This window comes from Paramisgurnus dabryanus, chromosome 11 (genome assembly GCF_030506205.2).
Source record: "Paramisgurnus dabryanus chromosome 11, PD_genome_1.1, whole genome shotgun sequence".
NCBI lineage: Eukaryota > Metazoa > Chordata > Actinopteri > Cypriniformes > Cobitidae > Paramisgurnus > Paramisgurnus dabryanus.
Window position 1 is genome coordinate 2937449 of NC_133347.1, and position 23889 is coordinate 2961337.

General features: G+C 37.0%; 3 protein-coding genes across 6 annotated transcripts in view; 1 reads left to right on the forward strand and 2 right to left on the reverse strand.

Moving 5' to 3' along the window:
* The window catches only part of gripap1 (GRIP1 associated protein 1), a 65975-nt gene extending 54713 nt beyond the window's left edge, over positions 1 to 11262 (reverse strand). For 2 of the 3 annotated variants that reach the window (XR_010525932.2, XM_065248122.2), the window contains exons 1-14: positions 11028 to 11262; positions 9775 to 9841; positions 9346 to 9407; positions 7637 to 7663; positions 7404 to 7511; positions 7172 to 7316; positions 6946 to 7064; positions 5760 to 5805; positions 5506 to 5576; positions 5142 to 5189; positions 4948 to 4979; positions 4199 to 4246; positions 3197 to 3296; positions 2845 to 2922 (exon numbers count right to left, since the gene is read on the reverse strand). Coding sequence is in view for 2 of the 3 variants with exons in the window: in XM_065248122.2 (XP_065104194.1) it covers positions 2845 to 2922; positions 3197 to 3296; positions 4199 to 4246; positions 4948 to 4979; positions 5142 to 5189; positions 5506 to 5576; positions 5760 to 5805; positions 6946 to 7064; positions 7172 to 7316; positions 7404 to 7511; positions 7637 to 7663; positions 9346 to 9407; positions 9775 to 9841; positions 11028 to 11069 (993 nt within the window). In the remaining variant the exon portion in view is untranslated. The remainder of the gene's footprint in view (positions 1 to 2844; positions 2923 to 3196; positions 3297 to 4198; positions 4247 to 4947; positions 4980 to 5141; positions 5190 to 5505; positions 5577 to 5759; positions 5806 to 6945; positions 7065 to 7171; positions 7317 to 7403; positions 7512 to 7636; positions 7664 to 9345; positions 9408 to 9774; positions 9842 to 11027) is intronic. The other variant, XM_065248123.2, reaches the window with a different exon arrangement.
* Positions 11263 to 16038: 4776 nt separating this feature from the next.
* mon1ba (MON1 secretory trafficking family member Ba) lies at positions 16039 to 20063 on the reverse strand. Of its 2 annotated transcripts, none has more exons than XM_073816151.1 (2): positions 19736 to 20063; positions 16039 to 18244 (listed from the first exon to the last, which is right to left on the reverse strand). In XM_073816151.1, the coding sequence occupies exons 1-2, from the start codon at positions 20051 to 20053 to the stop codon at positions 18137 to 18139; spliced, it is 426 nt and encodes a 141-aa protein (XP_073672252.1). In that variant the 5' UTR covers positions 20054 to 20063; the 3' UTR covers positions 16039 to 18136. The 2 variants fall into 2 exon arrangements, with proteins under 2 accessions (XP_073672252.1, XP_073672253.1); XM_073816152.1 differs by having other exon boundaries at positions 16039 to 18270.
* A 1676-nt stretch (positions 20064 to 21739) lies between these two features.
* ptpn18 (protein tyrosine phosphatase non-receptor type 18) overlaps positions 21740 to 23889 on the forward strand; it is a 30137-nt gene continuing 27987 nt past the window's right edge. Inside the window, exon 1 of the mRNA XM_065270327.2 lies at positions 21740 to 22024. Within this exon, the coding sequence (XP_065126399.2) occupies positions 21947 to 22024 (78 nt within the window). The 5' untranslated portion in view covers positions 21740 to 21946. The remainder of the gene's footprint in view (positions 22025 to 23889) is intronic.

Genomic DNA, 23889 nt, shown 5'->3' on the forward strand with positions numbered 1-23889 from the left:
GAAAAGAGAGAGAGAGAGAAAGAGATAGAGAGAGAGACAGAGAGATGGAGTGGATGAAAGAAAGAATGTACAGACAATAGACAGAACAGAGAAAAAAGAAAGGACAACCAAACACGGTGAATGAAAGAACAGATGAACCAAAGGACAGACAACCAAAATATTGAATGAATATATGGATGAAAGAAAGAAAGTTAAATAAAAAACAAACAAAAGAACAGATGAATATCAGAAAAAAGGAATAAAACATGTGTATACAAAAGACAAACAAATAAAAACAACCAAATGAAAAAACAATAGAGAGAAGAAAATTGAAAGAAAGGAAGGGCATAGAAAAAAAGAGGAGGAAATGCACAGGCATGTGTTGGATGAATAAAGACAGACGGTTTCACATGCAGCGTGGGATTGAGGGGTGAGTGATGATGAAAACAGGAAGAGTACATTAGTGGGAACAGAAGAACAAACCCAAAAAAGAAGAGAGAAGAAAACAGGCAGAATTAGAAACCAAAGTCATACAGGTTTTTTTTAGATGCAGTCAAGCACTTCTGCATCAACGAGAAAAGAAAGCAAAAATACATCAGCTTATCAGCTCGCTGCTTCATTAAGATGTGTGACCTCACAGTTCTGGTGGGCAGGACCTGCAGCGGCCCTCAGAGACCCAACCCGCCTCTGCTGAACCCCACTAATCCTTAATTATTCAGATGATCTTTAGCACCACTTTCCATAAACGCTCAATTAAATCAGCTTCTCTCCTGAGATTATTAACTCCACAAACTTCTCTTTTTAAGACAGAGAGAGGAGTTTGTTATCAGAAGAAAGACGGCACGCATGTTGAATTATACAACACACTAAGGAGCCGATCACACCAAATGCGTTTATGGCAGTTGCAGGCACCTTTTATGAATGAATTTGAGCGGCAGTGAGCGTTATGCCCGCTCTTAATGTGCGCCGAACGGCTTGCATTTTTTTTGCGCCACTTGCAGCCCGCGTTTTTGAAGGAGCACTGCGAGCAAATAAGTGCCAGACGTCATCCACGTCTTTCCATTGTCCAATCAAACCCAAAAAGCAGTGCGGCTCGCCTTGCGCTTCCAAGCGTTAAAACGCGTTTGGTGTGATCAGCCCCTAAGGTGGCATGTACACCAAATTGTTTAAACGTGGCTGTAAACTGCATCCTCACACTTAAATTAACATCCCAATTTTCTCTATTTGATCTGATAAGAAGCACTGCAGAAATGAAATAATGTTGCACACTGCTAACAACACCCATGTGAGTCTTATGCGCTTTATACATACAGCGCATTAGGCAAAGAATTTAATCCGTCACACCTTTTATCATTAAAAGTGCATTAATTTTATGCAGATTAATCGTCTGCTTTAATTTACAAGCCAGTTAGTACACAGCGAACCAACAGATTTTAAATTGCAGATTCTCTGGAGATGTGCTAACAACCATCTGTGATGGAATAAACATTTAAGAATTAAACAAAAAGTGAAATTAACTTTTACTCTTCTGTATTTTCCCCCCAAGCGTCTTTGGCGGTGCTACTAGAAACTGTTCAACATATTATATATTGCCTTCTATTTTTTTTTTATCGCATATTAAACATGACACAGTATCCAATGATAAACATTTCAAATGGAAGTTCAAGCACAATGCATTGTGGGATGTAGGGAGTAAGACACATTTAACTTAACTGTATGGAACGTACCCGAGCATGACACAACGGCTACACTCACCTAAAGGATTATTAGGAACACCATACTTATACGGTGTTTGACCCCCTTTCCCCTTCAGAACTGCATTAATTCTACATGGCATTGATTCAACAAGGTGCTGAAAGCATTATTTAGAAATGTTGGCCCATATTGAATTGATAGGATAGCATCTTGAAGTTGATGGAAATTTATGGGATGCACATCCAGGGCAGGAAGCTCCCGTTCCACCACATCCCAAAGATGCTCTATTGGGTTGAGATCTGGTGACTGTGGGGGCCATTTTAGTACAGTGAACTCCTTGTCATGTTCAAGAAACCAATTTGAAATGATTCGAGCTTTGTGACATGGTGTATTATCCTGCTGGAAGTAGCCATCAGAGGATGGGTACATGGTGGTCATAAAGAGATGGGCATGGTCAGAAACAATGCTCAGGTAGGCCGTGGCATTTAAATGATGCCCAATTGGCACTAAGGGGCCTAAAGTGTGCCAAGAAAACATCCCGCCACGCCATTACACCATTGCATTAATGAGAAATTAAACATTATGTTCCTAATAATGCTTTAAGTGAATGTATATTCACAGTACACGTTTTGATCCGGACCAAAGTATGCTAAGGTCATTATGATGCAACTGCTTTGAAGAAAACCGAAAGGCATGGCCACATGAGCAGACTTCTTATATGCCTTTAAATCACTCTCACGGTTGAGCAGAATTATTATTTGGGATCATTTGGGACACATCATCACACGGTTGCAAATGTGCTATACATATCACGATTGTGCTTAACATATCAGAATAGTGTTTACTGTGACAGCTGAGGTTGCACTATGCACTGGCACAGTTAACGCTCACACTATGGCGGATGTGCCAAACTGAAAAGTGCCAATGGCCACCTTGGTAAGCACACAGCACCCGTGTAGGCACCGTATGATCACACTATTTAAGCGAACCACACTTTGGGTATCAAACGCACTTGGGTACACTGAGATTTGCTTTATTTGTAGAGATAGTAAAAAGTAGATTATGCATTATGTATGCTAATAGTAGGTAGGTACACCGAACTCTGAACATTTTCTTGGTTTCTATGTATTGCCGTCACGTACAGCAGTAGAGAAACAGGGATGCGAGTACCTGATCTTTGAGCGCGTGGATGGCCATCTCATGCTCTTTCTGTTTACTCTGCAACTGTTCCTTCAGCTCAGCCACATTCTGAAATCACACACACACAAAGCATCAGCCAGAAAGATTCAATGCATTTTTAGTATGACAGTGATGGATGCAGTGGGGTGTCTACGGTCCATTAATCTCTGCAGATACGTCTCAGATGCAGAGGTTCGTCCCTCAGGCACCGACTGCACTCTCAGGGGTTTACAAATGTTTATCATCATATTCCCTTAGTGACCATCCATCGATCGGTCAATGATACCCACAACAAATGGGCTTTAATGTTATGGAATTTGGCAGGATGGCCTCCGGATCTCACCTGGTTGGCGGCCATTAAATCGGCTTGAACTTTCTGCACACGTAGGTTTATGGATTTCAGCTCCTCCTCTTTCCTCTGCTGGATCTCATCAATTTTAGTCCTGTGGAAACAAATACATCATACGCCATCAAAGTCTTGATATGACTAATGTTGGGTAGCTCTGCTTCCAGGCATAGCTAAACACCAAAATAAAAACGTAAATTCAGCAGAAACAAGCGCTATGGCACCCCTTAAACAATGTCATGTGAACAGACGTGATATTAAAAACTGCATACTAGGATATGAGATAGAGAATAGGATTTATGTATTATCTGTTTAGGGGATTTCTATTTCTACCTGTGTTTCATGACAAGTATCATCCACACTGCTGAACCGAAATGTAAAAAAATTTGGGGGCTCGTCCGGGATTTGAACCCGGGACCTCTCGCACCCGAAACAAGAATCATACCCCTAGGCATAAATATTTTTTTTTATCAATGCAAAATATGTTAGGAATGATGCATCTCAATGCAAATGCAAATTTATAACCAATGCACAGTCTTTAAACTGATGTATCGCATTGTTACAGTTTTATGCAGATGCACAGTGCAAATCCAGGAATCTTCACATACCTAATACAATGTCAATACAAAGAAGCGAATAGATGCGAATTTGCGTGGAGCAATGTGATTGACGCGAATTGGGTGGCAAGATTGCCGCGATCATGCACTATGCCTTAAATGTGTCTTCCATGCAAGTTGGAACCCATTGCGAAAGCATTCTTCGCATTTAGTGTGTACGCAATATTATCTAGGATATTAAATGCTATAGGATGTTGTAGCTTTGACAGTTGTGCAATATTCTAATTATAATATATTTTAATTTGCTAAATACCTAAATGTAATAAAAATGTCACAGTTTGTGCATTTTCTCTGAATTAAACACTAGTCGGTTTGTTTAATGGTTTGAAACACAGAGCTTATTTTTCAGAAATCCCAAATTCTTCTGGTTTGTCTCTCTCACCTGCTGTCATTGTAAAGTGCTTCTTTCTCAACCTGTAGTCGCTGAAAGCTGAAACAGAAGCATAAATAGACACGACAATAATAAAAATAACAGATAATATCTTGTGATCCAATAAAACAAGAACAACGGACAGAAACACAGTTCATGTACAGAATCTTTCCTTTGACATTGGTCTATCATTGAGTTAACAATAAGAGGATCTGATTGGACAAGAAACTATAACACATAGGAGCGATTTCCCGTACACGGTTTAGATTAATCCAGGACTAGTCCTTAGTTATATTAGGGCATTTAGGTAGTTTTAACAAACATACCTTACAAAAAACTACTGGTGTGCATCTTGAGACAAAACAATGGCACTGATATATGTTTAGATGTGTTAGTACAAGGTGTTTTAAAATTAAGGCAGCTCAAACATGCATTTAAATCTGGGACTAGGATAAACCCTGTTTAGGAAACCGTCCCATAGGAAATGTCAGTGTATTACTGAAATTGTAATGAAAATTAAATGATGGTAATATTTGAAATGAAAAATCATCTGGACCACACCTGTTGAATTTTTTATTCTTTCTTAAATATTTTAGCTGGTTGGGTAGAAAATCACTTCATCATTGTCATACTGAAATCAGCGCAAGATTATGCAGACATTATCAATACACAATTCAGTTTGTGTTTTTTAAGAGTTTTTCTAGGATAGAGATTTAGGTAAAAAAGAAAAGCAAAATTGTCAGCAAGCAACCAGCACTTACCTCTCTTGTTTTTTCTTCAGTTTGTCAGATAACTTGAAAAAAAAAAACGGAAAAAGACAAACATAAACATTAAAATGTGACAACATCAACACATTATTAAATTTTTTTAAACAATGTAAACCTTTGAAACATGCACAATAAGACAGAGACAGTAAATAGGGTAACATTTTGTTTTCGTGTCGACATCAACTTACCTTAGCATTTTCTTCTTGAAGTTTTACAATTTCTGTCTGCTTGGATGTCTGAAAATTTAAAATATTTTAAAATATAAAATATTACAGAATTGCCAAGACAAACATTTTAATTGTTGTCAAGACTTTGGTTTGAGCAAATTATTTAAAAAAAGAATTGAAAAATAAATATTACATCCAGCAATAAATGCAAGTAAATGGTAAAACTCAAAACAGTTATTTTTATGATGATTAGTAACTGGTCGATGTCTGCTTCTTTAATTACTCCAGAAAACAGTTTAAATACATAAATTAGCAAAAAGAGAAAACAAACACACACTATCAGCAGCAGTTTTTGGGTATATAAAGGGTAACACTGATGTTTTACCTCCAGTGACTGCAGTTGCTCTCTTAATAAGCTTTTCTCTTCCATCACTGTTTGGAGCTTCAACTTTACATCTGCAATTTCAACATAAACAAGTTAACCCTAACCCTTTAACCACTGGTTTCACAGGCAAGGCCTAAATATCTTTAAGATAAAACATTGTGCAACCAAGTGCTGCTTTTAGATCAATTACCTCTCGATTACCTTTTCTGTGAGTTTAATAAGGTCACACATTTGAAAAGAAAGGACGTACTCACCGCTACGATCATTATCTCGTTCTGGTTTCACATCCTGCACTTCGGCCTGCAGAGAAAAAGAGGACATAAAATACTTAGCAGACAGATTAAAAGCAAGAATTGTTGCTATGATGTTTTATGTTGTCTGTAATGGTAAAAACAGACTGGCTGTTGATTTACTAATTGATTTGACCTACGCACTGGTTTACTGTCCATGCATTGCCTTTATCTTTCCTGTGCTGATGAGGTCTCAGAAACGGCTGATGGTGGCGTCTCTGCTGTGTCTGCCAATATTTACACAGCCTTTGTGACCGCTGCATTAAACCTGACCTCCAAGAACTTCAGCAGAAGAGAGCTGAATCAACAATGCCCTTAAAATACTATTAACTTCTTAAATTGAAGTTGGAAGTTTCAAAAAGTGGTTTAAGAATAGCTTTATAGCAAGCTAAAAGATTATAATGAGGTCGATATTTTAAATGCAAACATTTTGACATGACAACCTACAGCCTTAACAAAACATTAAATTTAGGGTTCCCACACCTTACTTAACTTCAAATTCAAGGACTTTCCAGGTGCAAATCCCCCTCAAATTCAAGACTAAATGTGGGGACACATTTCAAGTGAGAGCAACGTTACATCGTGTTTCCTTTTTAAGATACATTGTTACAGTTACCTTTTGAGGGAACTCACGCCGCGTCACTGCTGTGACACTTTGAGGACGCCTCCAGGGGTAAGTGTGTCTGAATGTGTATATCAAATTCAACCAATGGTGAGGCTTAATGACAAAGACAGGGTGATGGGGAAGCCAAGAAGTAGATTGCTATCTGAAATATTGCCAAAGACGGCGTTACAGGGACGCAGGAAGTATGGCAAGAGAGACGTTCAGTTTTGTTTTAAATGGCAAAATAGTTATTTCTTTTTTTTTTTACATTTTAGAGCATTTTTGTTTGTTAGTTTTTTTTATGATAGCCAAGCGGTTAGTGGCAGACCGCTTATCAGCTGTGACGTTAAAATTGGCCCGAAACCCGACCCGAGGGGCGTAAAAAGGTCGGGCCCTGTCGAGCTTGGGCAGAAATGCAGGGCTCTAAGCTATAAGACAACAACCGAAGACAACTCAATGACATAAAAGCCTTTAAGGCTTTTTGACTACAAAAACAAACCAGTCCTCACAAAACTGCACTGTTGATTCAAACCCATAATCTGTTACCTGGTCCACTTCATTACTGCCTGGGACACCGGTGTCTTCACTGTGACCGCTGGCCTCTGACTGGACTCCATTAGTGTCAGCCTCTCCATCGATGAGGACATCTTTGCGTTCTTGAATAGCTACATAAACACATGCAAATATACTTAATAAAACAGTTTTGATGCCTTAAGGCTTTTCATGCAAATGATTGGAGCATGTATGCCTCACAGACATGATCTTGCCTTACCTGTCAATGTCTTCTGCAGGGCGGAGTTTTCAGCCTGGAGCCGCAGGAGCTCAGCAGAGGTGGGGCTGGAGGCGGGTCTTTCCAAACCTTGACCATCCCTCAATCCTTGATTCTCTAGCTCCAACTGTTCAATCTGGGAACATAACTACACAAAAAATGTAACCGGTCATAAAACTGAAGAGTAATGCCATGTGTTATTTTGTAAAAGCAAAAGAAGGAGTGGGCTCAGCACCTTGGACAGCTCTTGCATAAGGGTGCTGTTTTGCAATCGAAAATCATCTTCCTGACTGTGTAACTTCCCCTGAAGCATCTTGTTCTCACTGAGCAATGCATCTACCTCCTTAAAAAAAAGTATATATACAACAGTTACCAAGCATGCGCATACATTCCTCCATACGTGATATTCAATATTCAGAGCAATTCACAAACATTGCATTTAATTAAATGTATCAGAAAGAAACTCACCTGTGCTTTCTTGCTTTTGTTCAAAGCCTGAGGGTAAAAATGAGAAATGGAAAAATCATAACAATCACTATTTAAGTGCAATAACTGCTAAAATAGGGGAGACACCAAAAATCCAAAGACAGATGCAACTCCTTGATATGTTGGGGATGTTAAAGGGCAGGACTTCACAACTTGTATATTTAAAAAACACCTGGCGATGCTGAGTCACAAATGCAAGGCCATATCTGCACAACAAGGTCAGTGCATATTCAGTATAGCTCTTAAGGGCGATTTATAGTCGTGCATAGGTCCTACGGCGTAGCAGCGACGGCGCAGGTTCCGCGTCAGTTGTTGTGTATAATTTGAGAAGACCAGCAATGATGGAAGTAAATAAACAGCGACTAATGTTGCAGTTTGAGTTAAATCACTCCTCAACTTGGCTCATCTTTGTTTTCACCGTCTCAAACGGAAATACCTATGACGCAGTTTTTTTACCTGACGGGAGGGGTTCTGGTGGACCAATCACAGTGCTTACGGTCCGCGTAGAGCCGACGCGCTGTTAGAAATTTTGTGAGGTGCGCGTCAGGCTACGCAGAGCTACGCACAGGCTACGGATAGCCGGCGCCGTAGCTACGCCGTAGGACCTACGCACGACTATAAATCGCCCTTAAATGGGTGTCAACACATGACCTTGGTGTCGCAGTGCTGTACCAACGAAGCTGCGGGAACACTTTCTGCACTCTTGAGAGATTTTATGAGCTTCCAGTGCAAATACTTCATCTTTACTCGACTGCGGAAGTGGGGAGAAAATGGGCAAACAAGTGTAATAGACTGGCACAGTCATTTACTCTCAGTCACGATTACTGCACAGTCAACTGCGTGCACACAGCACATTTACAAGGCCATGTACTGGAAACAAAGGCCACCAACAAAGCTCATACTGCAAATAATGACTTTCTTACTTACGTATTTTTGTCTTGTTTTCAGTACAAATATATAAACATTCTTAAATTAAAATGCATTTACTCAATGAGCAAAATTACCTAAGAAAATAAGTTACCTAATAAAAAAACATACATTTTAAGTGAATTTGTGGCTTAAGAAAGCAAAAAAATCTGCCAATGTGATAAGAAAAAATCTTAACTTTTTTGTTAAACACTAAATTCAAGAAAAATTTGCTTACACCATTGGCAGATTTTTTTGCTTGTTTAATGCACAAAATCACTTAAATTGGATATTTTTGGTCCAAAAACAAGACAAAGTTACTAAGAATTAATTTTCTTGAAAATAATTTTTTGCAGTGTAAGCATTTTATCATTATATTAAGCATTTAATTCATTATCAGGTATCAGTTTTGTAATATCGGACTGACCGATAAACGTATTAATCTTGTGGGTGTTTTAAGACTCCGGTGCGGATCCGCTGCTGGTTTGTTCCTTTCCTGACAATGTATTATTCCAGTGAAATGATTCATTAAGTTAATATTAATATTATTATATAATAAATTAATTAATATAAAATTATTCATCATCACTCTTTAAGGCCCCTATGATTGTTATTATTATAAGGGTTTGTTCAGCATCCAAATATTTGGTATCGATAATAAAAAACCAGCATCGGTCAATCACTAATCTTGAATTATGAATTGTTATATATTGGTACTGAAAACAAGACAAAAATACTAAGTAAAAAAGTCATTTGTTGCAGTGCATGATAATAAAAGTCTTTACCTTCTGTGCTTTCACATAGTCTTTCTCCAAGGTTGAGATCTTCTGACGAACACTGTTCAGCTCTATAACATAAAAATCACACTTTGTTTAATTATGTTATCTCATGCCATTAATGGCATGCAATTTATGACTTTTTTTTTCAGCTTTAAAATGGCACTGGATAGTTGCTATAGGTTGTTTTAATGTCAGGTCAGAGGTCAGCCTTCCACCTGACCTCAACTCTCTTGCAAACATGCACACGGTCTTAGTTTATGAAGTATGAAATATAAATGTTTCCTACGAAAAAAAAATCACATTGCTTCAGAAGACATTTAATTACTCCATGGATTACTTTTGATGGAGTAGTACAGATTATAAGCTGGTGAACAAATACAGTCTGTGAGTGAATGTATTGAATAGGGAATGGTTGTGTTAACAGTCTTTACTAACCTGCTGTATTTTTCCGCAGCTCATCAGATAACTGGTAGTTCTGCGTTCTCAACTCCAAGAGCTGAGCCTGAGGAAACACACATTAAAAGACTGATTTATAAAAAAAGTCATGCAAGCAATTACAGCATTATGGATGTGACATTTGCAATCAAAACTTGAAATATATGACACATAGGACCTACACAAAAAAAAAGAAAACATACTTTGTAGTAATAAAGTCAAAGTTAATTAAAATGCACAATCCAGATGCAATAATACCCAACAAATAGACGAAGGGCAGCTCTTCAACGTTATGGACGTGACATGTATCTGTTACGGACGTGACATTTCTGAAATTTGCAAATACTTCACTATTAATAAAACTATAAAAGCTTTAATAGACTTTGCATGGGTATTTAAACCACCAAATATTGAAATCTAAGATTTCAGTATAGTTAAGAAAAAAAAAACTTATTTTTTTATAATAAGATTGACATTTGCAAGGAATTGCCCATATAGATAACTAATCATATAGATAACTGTTTAAAAGCAAGGTGACCACCAAGGAAACAACATAACATAAAAATGAAATTAAATCCCTGTGTATTTCTATTTATGTAAAACATTCAGTTAGTAAGCAAGCTGTTTTCAACATATAAAGGGTTTATCAACGCAATGGAAAATTTTAATGAATGAGTCTGACAAACTGGTTGCTCTGAATATTAGCTTCATCTGGCCATGTAAACAAGAGGATGCTAGTGCACAAAAAACAATGAGTATGAATAAAAATTATGGAAACAATATGGAATTTAATTTTACTGACAGAAAATTTGTCAAAATTCACCACGTCATTTAAAAGAGACCCTTAGTGGTTCACAAATAAAATGTTAATAGCTGCATTACATGCTAACGTTGCTAATGGACACTAATGACACGTTAGCATGCTAGCAGGGTAAACACACATCTCTCTGTTACACGTCACACACCCATCAATGACACTGATAAATGACATTTAGCCAGACGGTCTTCTTATGAACCAAACTACTACATTCATTTAATAAAATGTCAACAAAATCATTTTTTCGCCTCATAACCGTTAGCTGGACATGCTAGCGGCTAAAGCTAATGTTGTGTTTATCCGCTGAGGAGATGACCAATCACATCTTGCAGCCCTTAAGTAAACACATGTTTGCCTATTTACAAGCAGTATCGCTTTTAAACATATTAACAATCTCATATCGTTAAGATGAGTAAAAATAAGAAGCTGTTTGTACCTGCATGCGATGAAACTCCTCTTCAGATAACGCTTGCGCCATCTTCACCCACAGCAAAACACAACAGGACGAAATAAACACACTCTCTGTGTAGTATTACTGTGCTTTCTGACAGGTCTGTGTGACAGAAAGAGGTGTCATTATAACAAAATTATGACTAAAGCTACAGCTGTCTGACTTCCCTCATCTCTCAACGCCTTGAGTTGACAGAGGCGCGTTCATGTGTGCACCTGTCCTGCAGGTGGCGCGCGTACGCTGTGCACGTTCTGTTGCTTGACCATAGGACCCTCCAGCTACCCAGACAGCATTTGTAGGCGTCTAATAGGCTTGGGCGGTAATACGGTAATATGGTATACCGCGGGATCTAAAAATAGCAAAGGTATCAATTTCTATACCGCCATACCGGCCTTTAAAAAAAAACAATGAACTTATATAGCAGACAAGGATTAAATATTAAATTAGGGATGGCGAAAACTAAACATTTTCTTCAACGACCACCGAGCCATTAACTGATTAGTTTAAAACAAGTTACGCTGTTTGAAATAACAGCCATTTCGAGCCGCGCCTGCAATTTCGCAACTCTGTCGCATCTCTCTGCTGCTCTGCCTCCGGCTCATGCGAAACATGATTCCCGCAAACGTGTCGCCGAGGAGCTTGTATGCTGCTTGTATGTAATCAGAGGACAAATGACTCCTTAGTTTCAAAATGGTTTTGGTAAGGTGATCGCGTGGAAAATAAAGGCGTTTGTCTTATTAGAAGCTCATTTGAAACACTGCCACGGCTTATTTAAGAAAATGACAGCTCCGGAGAGACGGCGCTTAAGTTTGAGGTAGTGCTAAAAATAATAAAGAAAGATGATGATCATCATCACCTTATCAGTTAGCACTAAAATGTAGATGTAATGTAATTCCAAATCTAAACCCATCTTATGCGGAATGTTGCCTAATAGACTGCAAAACGATAAAACAGGCACCTTCAGAATGCATTAAAGACGCACCGCCAAGGCAGGTCTAACTGCCTTCTAATAACGACTAGAACAACTCTTTTGTATAATTATTATTACTTTTTTATTTTTCAAAAAGACAAGTGTTAACTTCTGTTAAGTGCAACATGGACGATGCAATGCTTTGCTGATGCAAGCCGCGAGAAAGCCCTTGTCTGTTTTAGAAAAATGCAGCAAAGATATTAAATGCTGATGTATGAGTTTCATTTATTTATGATGAGGTCCGTGCGTTCTAGTTAACAATGCAATGCAAGCGAACGCGCCGTGTCGGCGCCTCCATGTCATGGTTATTATATTGTCTACTATATTTGCTTTTAATTTATTAAATACGTGCAATTGGTTGATAAAACATTTATTAAAATTAAGACACAATTTATACAAAACGAAATTCACTTTAAAGAAAGGCTTTCTACAAAGCAAAACCTAATTAAGTGGTAAAAATGTCTAATGATTTACAAAAAAAAAACTTAATCTGCACTTTACTGTTAAAAGACGTGAATGTTAATAATTCTGAATACAACCAGGAAAGACTTTCGTTTTAAATATTTTATTGCTGGATTTTACAAAAAATATTTTTATTTTATTTGCTGGAATATGCAGAAATTAAAGTTAACAGAAAGAGGACTTTATTTCATTAAAATATGGTGGAATGTGCAGAAAATAGGTTTAAATGTTCAGCAATTTTCTTCAAGTCTGAGACTGTTGCTTTGATTAAATTTTAGCTTGATGCAACGCGAGTGCACGAAACGCAGTGACCTTGCGCCAGAACCCAAATGCCGTGACTTTGCGCCAAATGTTTTTATTGGTTTATAAGTACAAACAGGCAAGTTGTGAAAAATTGAGTGTGAGGGATTTGTTCACTTCACACAAAAATATCCTGGAAATTGGAATGAGATGGCTAACTGTAGTCGCGTTTAGTCCACTGTCTATAATAGCCTAATTTAGAGATCACTTTTTTAACCGACAACTGGTTAATTCTGTTTGAGCTTAGTATTTAACTTTTTTCATAAACTGCTAGTTGTTGCTAATAAAAGTTGTTAATATTGTTGTGCAGGTTATTTTGTTATTGTTTCAGTATTAGTGTTTGGTATTCAGTTTCTAAAGGGTTTAGGCACAAGCCAACATTATAGTGAAGCCGTCTGATTACGTCATAATTTTTTAATTATTATATACGGTAATACCGTATACCGGGGTAAAATAGGGAGGCGGTTTGATGGTATCAAAATTTGGATACCGCCCAAGCCTAGCGTCTAATGTTAAAAAATGCTGTCAAATTAGACAGCTTACTACATTTGAGACCCTTTTAAGGTTTATAATGATGTATAATATATATAATAGGGCTATAATGCATTCTTTACCCAGTTGCCTTTGCATTCTTTGTCTAACAATCAAGATGTTAGGGTGCCTTAATGATATGGATTTATAAAATGTTATTAATTTGCTCATGAGGACATATATTCAGTTATTTTTGCTAATACAATATTAAACATGCCATGGAGTGTGGCAGTATGTGCAGTGCAGTATTGTGGTGGGGCAAAAAAATTATAACCACAAAAAAAGTATCAAGTGCTCAGTGTATTGTATCATTTCAAACTGGGCTTAAAGCTGAAAGACTGAGTTTCCTGTTGTGGCTTAACTTGAGTAAAGCACTTATCTAGTGTATCTAGTTTGAGATTAAAGTGTCATGCATCTACTTTCTTGAATTTAGCAGGAACCTGAAAAGGGAAACACATCTTACTTTGATCATTTAAAAGTAAGTTATTGCATTTTATCAGTAGATTAACTATATGGACATCATGTGTCACATGAGTAGTTTATTTGTTTACTTTTATAGTTGCAAATACTGTATTGTAAAAACACAGTATTATTTCCTGTAACATGCATGTGAGAACTGTCTTGAAAAGCCAACTACTGTATATTGACATTATATAATCTAAAAAAGTTACACAGTAACTAGACAGGGAAGTTGTCACAAGAGCTCTTCCAAATAACAAATGTTATGGTCTTATGTCATAATTTGGTTGCCAAATGCCAATGAATGACCACTGCAATAAACTGTATCTTTTTATGGACAACAACAGTGGATATACACCGATCAGCCATAACATTATGACCACCTACCTAATTTTGTGTAGGTCCCTCTTTTGCAACCAAAACAGCTTTGACCCATCGAGGAATGGACTCCACTAGATCTTTCTATCAGAACCAGCATTGACTTTTTTAGCAATTTCAGCTACAGTAGCTCATCTATAGGATCGGACCACACCGGCCTACTTCACTCCCCACGTGTATTAATGACCCTGTTGCCAGTTCAACGCATTTCCTTCCTTGGACCACTTTATGTAGGTACTGACCACTGCAGAACAGGAACACCCCACAAGAGCTGCAGTTTTGGGGATGCTCTGGCCCAGTCATCTAGCTATCACAATTTGACCCTTGTCAAAGACACTTAGATTTAGTGATGTAGTACTCGAGTCTGGTCTCGGCTCGAGACCGATTTCTGCTTTCTCGGATTCGTCTTGGACTTGTTCCTTCAAAGACTTGGTCTTGACTTGGAGGAGAGGGACTCGTAATTTCAACCCGAGTCCTCGAGACCAACGCATTTTCATATAAAAAAACACAACACACATAACAATAATAATAATGCAATGTTGACGGGCATTATTTGAAAATGACATCCCATGGGGCAATGCAAAGATACTGCCATCAGAGCCGTTTATTTATCTAAAGACTCTTTCTTGACTCGAACTCGGCATAGGCGGTCTCGTCCCATAACTACTCAGATCCTTCTGCTTTCTCATTTTTTCTGCTTTTAACACATTAACGTTTCTGATAGAAACATTTAGTGGAGTCCATGCCTCAGCGAGTCAGGGCTGTTTTGGTGGGCAAAAGGGGGACTTACACAATATTAGGCAGGTGGTCATAATGTTATGCCTGAATACTGGTGTATTTCACAGGTATTTTGTATAGCCAAATTTTTTTGATTTGCTTACAATATACAATACCTGAACAGAATTACCTAAAAATCATTATAGACACAAGCCAAAAACAAGGAAGTGACATTGCCGAATAAGAAGAAACTCAACCCACTGAATTTGCATGTCAGCTCAATAATCTCTCTTACAGGAGCAAAGAGGATTTAAATATTGACCATCAAATATGGAAGTGAAACAGTAACTGGTTTGTGTCCAGTATGTTTGTTTCCAGGGAGCAGATAAAGAGACGGTCCTCTTTCTTCCTGAGCCATCACAGCAGTTTGGTGACTTCTTAGTGACCAATGGAGAAAAGCAGGCGTACAGATTAAACTTGCTGGTGACCTACACTCTAAAAAATGATGTGTTGGATTTACTTAAAATATATATGCACCATTTTTGCATTACACTAAGTAATCCCAACTTGGATAATTTTACTTAAAATTAACAAGAAAACCTGTGTTTTATGTACTTAAATGTTTAAGTAAAGAATGTTACATAACTCAAATATTTTAGTTCATCTAACACATATTTTCTTGGTAATTTTAAGTAAAATTATTCCAAGTTGGGATTACTCAAAAAGTTTGATGCAAAAATGGTGCATATATGTTTTAAGTAAATCCAACACGTTGGGTAAAAGGCAATTTAGTATATCCAATTCAGCTAACCTGCATGTTTTAGACTGTGGGAGTGTACACAGAAAGCTCTTCTGAACAAAGTCTTTGAACTAGCTCTTGCTTGAAACAGAGACCTTTTTTGCTGTGAGGTAAGAATGATGCAAGCTAACCCACTGTGCCGTCCTCTACACTGAACACACATTTCTCAATCATGGTAACAATGGACAAACATCATTCTTTCAAAATAACTCTAAATACAACATATACAGTAACTAACATTAATAATCAACATAAATAAAGCCAGCAAACATTAAAACAGTCATCTTTTTAGTAAATATTAACCAAAGACAGGAACATGCCGCAATGCATGATGGGAACCATTCAGACCATTTTTTTTTTAAATTGCTTGTTCAGATTACTCAGTTTGGCATGTTGTGTAAATGAATTGGACAAAAAAGTATATATATATATATATTTATATTTTAACAGGATGATTATGCTTATTTCATTCAGTGAACAAAAAATAATGAATTGACGCCTTTCAACAAGAAAAACTTTGTTACTTAATTATCTTTAAGAACATTTTGAAGTTGGATTTTTTTACAGTGCATGTGCTTCAACAAAATGGCTACAAGAGATGTCAGAATTTTTGGCTGGAAAAGCATCATGGGAAATTTGCTCTTTAGATACTTAAAATGTTACGCTAGATTTACTTAATTTTGACACAATTGTTATAGTAGTTGGCATTACTTATGTTTTTTCATTTTATTTTTGCATACATTTAAGTTCACCTGGTAACTTAAATTTTATGTTAAGTGTAGAGTTTTTTCGTGTTTAATCTAATTAGGCTACTTTAATAACAAATCGTTTTTTAAGGTGTACAACACAAATCAGGAGAGTAAAGAAGTAAAAATGTGAAGCATTTAAAAGGCCTTTTCAAGCTTTCATCAATGTTTCAGATTAAATGCATGTTGCAAGCAAGGATAAAACAAAGAGACTATTTGCATGGACACTAAAGATAGGGGAAAATACACATGCCAGCATCGTTTCTCTGTCTGTCGAATGGTAAATTAGTTTCAAAGGCTGTGAGCCACTGTGGATACTCCTGTGCATGTTGTGATACAGGTCCAGTAGATGTATCCTCTCCTCCTGGCTTCTGTATCTCTGGACTGATTAAAGTTAGAAGAGAAAGTCACATAGCATGCTAATATCATCGATTATAACCTGGGGTGTGTCTTAATTAGTTCCCTTGGTTGTGAATTAATATATTGTTTACACTCGTAAGGACCTCATTGCTCACTACACATTGGGACACCCGATGGCTTATTTTCTGGTGGTGTGACTGGTGTTTATCAGCAGCAACAGACAGAAACAATACCTGGGACTTTTTCACTAAGACAAACACAAATAGCAGCAGTAGATATGCATCACATGGAAACATTGCATGTAAACATAGGCTGTCAACACAAACCATATGAAAAAACACAGTGCACTGTCAAGTATAAATAGACATGGTTTATACAAAGCTGCTCTAATATCCTCACCACAGGCTTCTTTTATGTAACCCATGACTTGATGTCTCTCTGGTTTCAGCGCTTTGATGATCAGTTAGTTGGGCTAATTTGCTTGTATTTGTACATAGAAGGCATCTTACATCTCTGCACTGAAACATTTCAGATATGTGATTAACTTAATCAAGCATTTACGGTTGTGGGATTCATAACACTGTGGTTTAATCTTTCACAGAATTTGGAAATACTGGCTAATAGGCCATCATAGAGTCCCATCTGGTGTCTTTGATGGCAAAAGAATCACTGATTTGGTTCAACATGAGCTAAAGGGGCTTTGAATGAGCCAAATGAGTCTAATATTGGTGCAATGCTGCTTTGGATTATATACAGTAGTTTCTCAGTCCCAAGGCATTAAAGACAACAATTAACAGCATTCGCAACCTATTTTACTTCTGTAATATTATGCATGTGGGGCCTGAGAAGGATCCTTTTTTAACTCCATCCTGACTTTGATGTCCATTAAGCCACTTACCAAATGAAGCGTGGGAGTTGACTACACTGTTCTGACACTTTAGAAGGTTTGTACAGGAAGTGTTTTAGATTAGCCACACCGATATTGTTAACACAGTACATCTGAGTGTTTGCCACACACTGCAAAGCATTCTGGGTCGTGACAGCCTACTCAATTTTCTTCTTGCACTCAATGCCAATGCATACAATTCTTCCTTATCTGTAGACAAAATTACGAGACAGACACAACATTCAGGAGGGTCAAGATATGACACATAAAAGTAGCAGTCATGTCTGAACAAGGGCAGGCAGACGGGCATCCATATCTCTCCGGCCTGGAAGGCAAAGGAAGCCCTGATGAGGTTGAAGAGGAGGTGGAGGTCTGTGGGTTTTAACCTAGCATCCTCCAAAACCATTTTCTCCTGAATGAGAACCTTTTCTGAGCCGAACGGCAGACGCCGCAGGTCGTAGTTCTTGCTGTGTTTAAAGATGTGGTTTATGCAGGCCTGGGCAAGCATGCTGACGATCTGATAGTAAACATGGACAAACTCGCTACAGAGCTGTTGTTCGGATTGCCGACGGATACCAACACCAACGGCCCCTTCTGCAGAAAGAGAATCGTTCAGTCATCTGCAATATAAGGACAGAACTCAGGATTACCCGCTCTTATCTCTCATTATTATATATCTAAAATTAAAATCTAAGGATTAAATATGGTCAGCAGCAGAGTAAATACAAAAAAAATCTTTACAAAGAGCACATTTGCATGCACAATATGAGTTATAAGTCTCATGGGCCCAAAATGTATCTATAAAGCTCTAGCTTTAGCTGCATTGTGCTAACAAACACATTTAGAAAAGCTTTTGTGTAGAATTAACCAGTCAGTCAGTCAGTGGTCATGGGTGGAGCTTCATCAGTGTGATGTCAAATTAACAAGAGAATCAAAACAGCATTTCCGACTGCTTCCTTAATGGAGATTAAAAAAGGAGTGGGTGGATTTTTTTTGTATGGTGTTTGGGACACTGCAAAAAATGATTTTCAAGAAAAAAAATCTTAGTATTTTTGTCTTGTTTTCAGTAAAAATATCTAAAAATTGTGACATAGAATGATTAAATGGGGTATTCATCCTTGTTCTGTGATGTGACATGTAGACAAATTTTTTTTTGTTTGGGTCTGTAATGCCTTAGAAGCTTCCTAAAAAACTCTCTCAGATAGCTCTATTAGGGTGGGGGATTTTAAACAAGGTTTTGCACCTATTTGGCTGTCCCTACTGGCTTAACTTGCAATCTCATTACCGATTGGCTGACTTTGCTGCCACTCAAAAAATGTAGCCAATTATTTTAAAGTGGAGGGGCAGTTAGATGCCTGTGATGTCATAAGCATCAGTTTTTCAGATCGGGCCGTTTTCTGGCTGAAATTTCTAAAAGAGGAATTTCTATGAGACTGAGATGTTTAGCATGTCTAGCACTTTTTGTATGTTCCTGAATGTGGGTAGACTACCATTATTCAACAAAGACAAGGTAAAAATGTTTTTTTTTATTCTCTGTCCCCTTTAAACTAAGATGCTGTTTCTTGAGCAAAACGACCCAAGAAAATAAGTCTCGTTTTTAGACCAAAAATATAGAATTTTGGTCTAAAAATGGGGTAAGAAAAAAATCTTGAAAATATTTCTTAAACACTACATTCAAGAAAGATTCAAGAAAAGTGTGTTTACCCCATTGGCAGATTTTTTGCTGGTTTTATGCACAAAATCACTTAAATTTGATATTTTTGGTCTAAAAACTAGACTTATTTTCTTGGGTAGTTTTGCTCATCAAGATTTTTTTTCTTGAAAGTCATTTTTTGCAGTGTATTAGTTCTGAATTAATTAATTTGATTTCTGTAGCACTTTTCTTAATGTGCATAGCGACTGGCAAGAAAAAAATCCACAAGGTGCATGAAACTTGAACGTCAATGCTAGTTGTATATAAGGAACCAAAACTCCACAAAGTGAAAAAAGAAAAGGTTATTTACTGAGTTAAAGGTGCTGCAAAAAAAGGTCTTTAATCTGATAAGTGTCAAATGAAATTTGTCGATCACACCTGAAAAAACTGACCTGGATGGTGTTGCCTCCAGCCTGAATGAAAGAGACCAGCGGCATCATGACACCCATGGTGAAGGAGAGAGCTTCTTTACTTCCATAGCGTGAGTAGATGGGCTTACCTGCCTCACTCAGCACAAACAACACATGCTTTCTGTGTTGCCTACAGCTGTCTGCCATCATATCTTCACACCGACCAGTGTCCTCAAAACAGTCCTCTTTCTGCCCATTAGGTATTCTTTGGGCCAAGCTGTCTAAAAACTCCTCAGAGTGATGATCTGCCCTCTCATCAGGTTGAAACTCCCAGCTTCCTCTTTTCTTTCTCAGGAGCATTTTGCAAGTGTCTCACATCCCTTTTTCCTGCTGGAACAAACTTAAATTAGTGCTCTTTAAAGGGTGCAAACACTCGATCTATTGATGTTACACAATGGATCTCTTTGGCCCTCTATTACATCTCATTTTGAAACTCCAGAGGGATCACATGATGTTCAGGGATTACAGTACAGTAGTTGAAACTGTGTAATAGGATAAACATGATAGTTAAATTCTTACTGAATGCATTTTTTTCTCAGTGGTCTGTGGCTGTGACAGAGGTTATAGAGAGGCAGAAATAACTGCTTATGTATATTTAAATAACTGTAACAGTATATTACAGCCCTGTCAAAGTTGCGTAGCATGTAGACTTTAATAATTTAACAAATAAAAATGTTGTTTTGTTAGATAAACAAACATATGCATAAATCCCAGAGGGCCACAGACAAGAAAGCATCTCATTAAAATACTGTACATACTGAATAGGCCATGTTACCATTGATATATAACTATTTATATATAACTATATATATTATATATTTATATATAACTTTATTATAGTATATATCATTATATTATTATTATTATTATTTCAATCAAAATGCGTCAGTGATCATAATTTTATTTACATTAATTTTGTAATCACGTAATGACATTTGAACTCGCGTGGTCTTCAAAGAACCAGGGTTCTGGCTTGAGGCGATACAGCTATGGCCAAATCTCGCGATACGTTGTGTTTTAGGGGTAGATTTGAGGGTAGGCGTTTAACCTGCGAGATTTTACGAGATTTTGACCGTAGCTGTATCCCTTCTAGTCACAACCCAATGTAGAACGATTGGCGCAAAGATTTGACTGTAGGTAGGTAACTAAATAAACCTACAATATTATATTCCTCGCAAACACATACTAGAAGGAATAATAGGATTAAGACATATGTTAGATACTTACCATGTTTAAAACTGTGTATGTTTTCTCAATGAGAACACGATTTTACCACGGGAAATTTAGAAGAAAAAAACTAGCCCCCACAGAACCACTTTGCAAGACCACGCATACGCAACTTAAATGTATGTTAAAATACACGTATGTCTCGCATTGCTGTATTTTGTGTGGTTTCCATTTCCTTCGTAAAACCGTTGAGGTGTTCGATGCTAAATTGAGTAAGTTACCTTTGTACCTCGTGAGATAATTATTATGAGACGTGGGTTGCTGTCTCAATCTCAAGTTTGTGTGTTACAGCATATATTAAAGCCATTAGCTGATTATTGGAGATTTAATAACATCGGGCTAATAAACGACTTTAATACCATGAAGATTAGTTGCTAGTCAAACAGTAAATATTAAACTATTAAGTTACTTGACGGAAACTGTGGTTAACATAGTATATTTATCTCCTCCACTATAAGCTGCAAACACTGCAGCGACTCGGATTTGTGAGAAAGTCACGAGAGAAAACAGCTGTCAATCATTCAGATTAATGAAGTTCAGCAATTTCTTTCATTTTCGTTTTTAATGTATCACTCTTTTCTGTGTCTGTCTTTAGCTATGTTTTTTGTTACTTTTAAATCGATATTTAATGTAGAATTCAATAATGAACTTTGACAAACTGCAGTCAGAGCAGCCAATACGGTGTATTTTTGTTCAGGTGATATTCTGACAGCGGATTGGCTGGAATTCTGAAATGGGCGTGGCCGTGTCCGATGATTGACTTTGCACTGCTGTAATGCGAGTGGTGACCGGCAGAACTGATCAGAGACTAGCGGTAGAAACTTCCTCGTGTATCTTCTTGCTGCTTTGCAAAAAACGGAAATAGAATAGTGTTGATACATTTATAGCCATTCAAGCTCGATCAGTATCACTGTTCAGTATCAATATATCGCGGAGTAAGATGCTGATGCGAGTGAACAGGTGACGATGGAGACGCACCTGTTGAAGTTTGTGGAGCGGGTCCGGTGTCTGTCCGAAGATCAGCTCATCTCCAAGGAGTTCAACGTGAGTTATTCATTCATACGAGTTTTTCTTTTGTATTATTGACTTTATACTGGAAAAATGTTGTACTTTAAAATGATTAACAAGTCTTATAAAATAGCCTACAGTTACATAAAGAGTACTCTTGTACTACCATGTTTTTGGGCACTATTTCAACAGTAGGTATTACTATGATGTACCTTGCAATGTGAATGGTGTTATCATTTACATTTATGCATTTGGTACAGGGACATAGTTTTCAGGGGGCAATGGTCAAAACTAGCAATTACAACCCCTCAATATTTATGCATTTTGCATTTATGCAAAATTCCCCCTCAATGATTTGGCAGACGCTTTTATCCAAAACCATTTACAGTGCATTTAATCTAAAACTGTATCTGCAATGCTCTACCAGTTGTGCCAAAGGAACACACTACTAACTAATACTGTACCTTGTACCATGATGCACTATGAGTACGGTTTTCCAGACAGGGCTTGAGCCTAGTCCCAGACTAAAACAACTTGCTCTGACATCTTAAAATATCATATAAAATACATCAGTGCGAGTGTTGTGTCTCAAGATGCACATCAGTAATGTTTAATTATATAAATATCCCAATTTAACTAAGGCCTAGTCCTAGCATAAGCTAATCCCTGTCCGGGAAACTGACCCTATATGTTCAGAGTACTCAACTTTTGTGGAAATTTATTACATAAAAACAAGTAAACCTACTCAAAACATTTTAATCTTTAATCCAATCTTAAAATTGTATATTTCATTGTATTTAATATTTAAGTAAACTTAAACTATACTCAACTTAGGTCGCTTTTAATAAAGTTGAAGAAACTACTATATAAGTAGTATTTACCATTTATGTTTTGTTCAAAAGTCATAGAAATAGACAATGTGACTCGTGAACAGTGTATGTAAGTGTGAAGTGATGGCATTCACTTAATGATAAGTAAATGATAAAGCAACACATATCAGACTAATAGCCTAAGCACAATCATTACACTTCTGAACAACTATAACCACAAAAAAAAAAGGAAACTCTTCTAAATCTCCAACATAAATTAATGTTTAATATAGGGCTGTGCAATTAATCGTTTTTGATTTTCAATTAAAATTTTTGATTCAAACAATCACAAAAACAAGATTATCAAGGTAAAACAATTATTGTGCCATTAAAATATAAATTGCATGCTGCTGAACCAATGTGTAGCAACACCTAAATTGTTAAATAATCTTCATTATGATTTTTACCAAATAATCAGGATTATGATTTTGCCCATACTTGATCAGCCCTAGTTTATCACTATTGAGTCTTTCTCTTTATTGACATAAACCACATAAAATATCACTTAACATAAAAAAATGCTCTTGTAATGCAGGCTCATGTAAAGCACGCTGGGAACTGGAAATCCTCCTGTTGTTTTACTGTAAAACTAAAGTAAATTTGCAGTGCTAGTGCTTTCTAAGCTTAACTGGCAGACTGAATGCCATAAAACTCATCACAACCACCAACAGTTTACAATTATGTGCGGTGTTTGTTAAAATGCAAGGCTGTTGTATTAAAAATTATTCAGTTATAAATAAATGAATGAAGTTATAAATATAATTACTGAGTGAGCTAAGTTCTTTGACTCATTTTATTTGAGTTTGTGGAATTCAAAGCGGTGAAATTGTTAAACACGTATAAAACTTTTAAGTTGAATAAGCTTTTTTTTAACCCTCAAACGCTCCTCGTTTTCTGTTTACACTTCTGGCCCTTGGGGTCTATATGACCCCAAAATTGAAAGCATAATTGTAAGAAAAATATACATTTTCAATAATACAAATAATATATCATTTTTTTTGTTTACTTCTCATCTATACAATAAAGCTGTGT

Bases quoted from the DNA above. Each gene is read 5' to 3' on its own strand.
- mon1ba (XM_073816151.1), bottom strand. From the start codon at position 20,053: ATGCTCCTGAGAAAGAAAAGAGGAAGCTGGGAGTTTCAACCTGATGAG. The intron at 18,245-19,735 runs GTCAGTTTTTTC...CTCTTTCTGCAG, and splicing joins CTGGAGGCAACACCATCCAG to AAGGGGCCGTTGGTGTTGGT.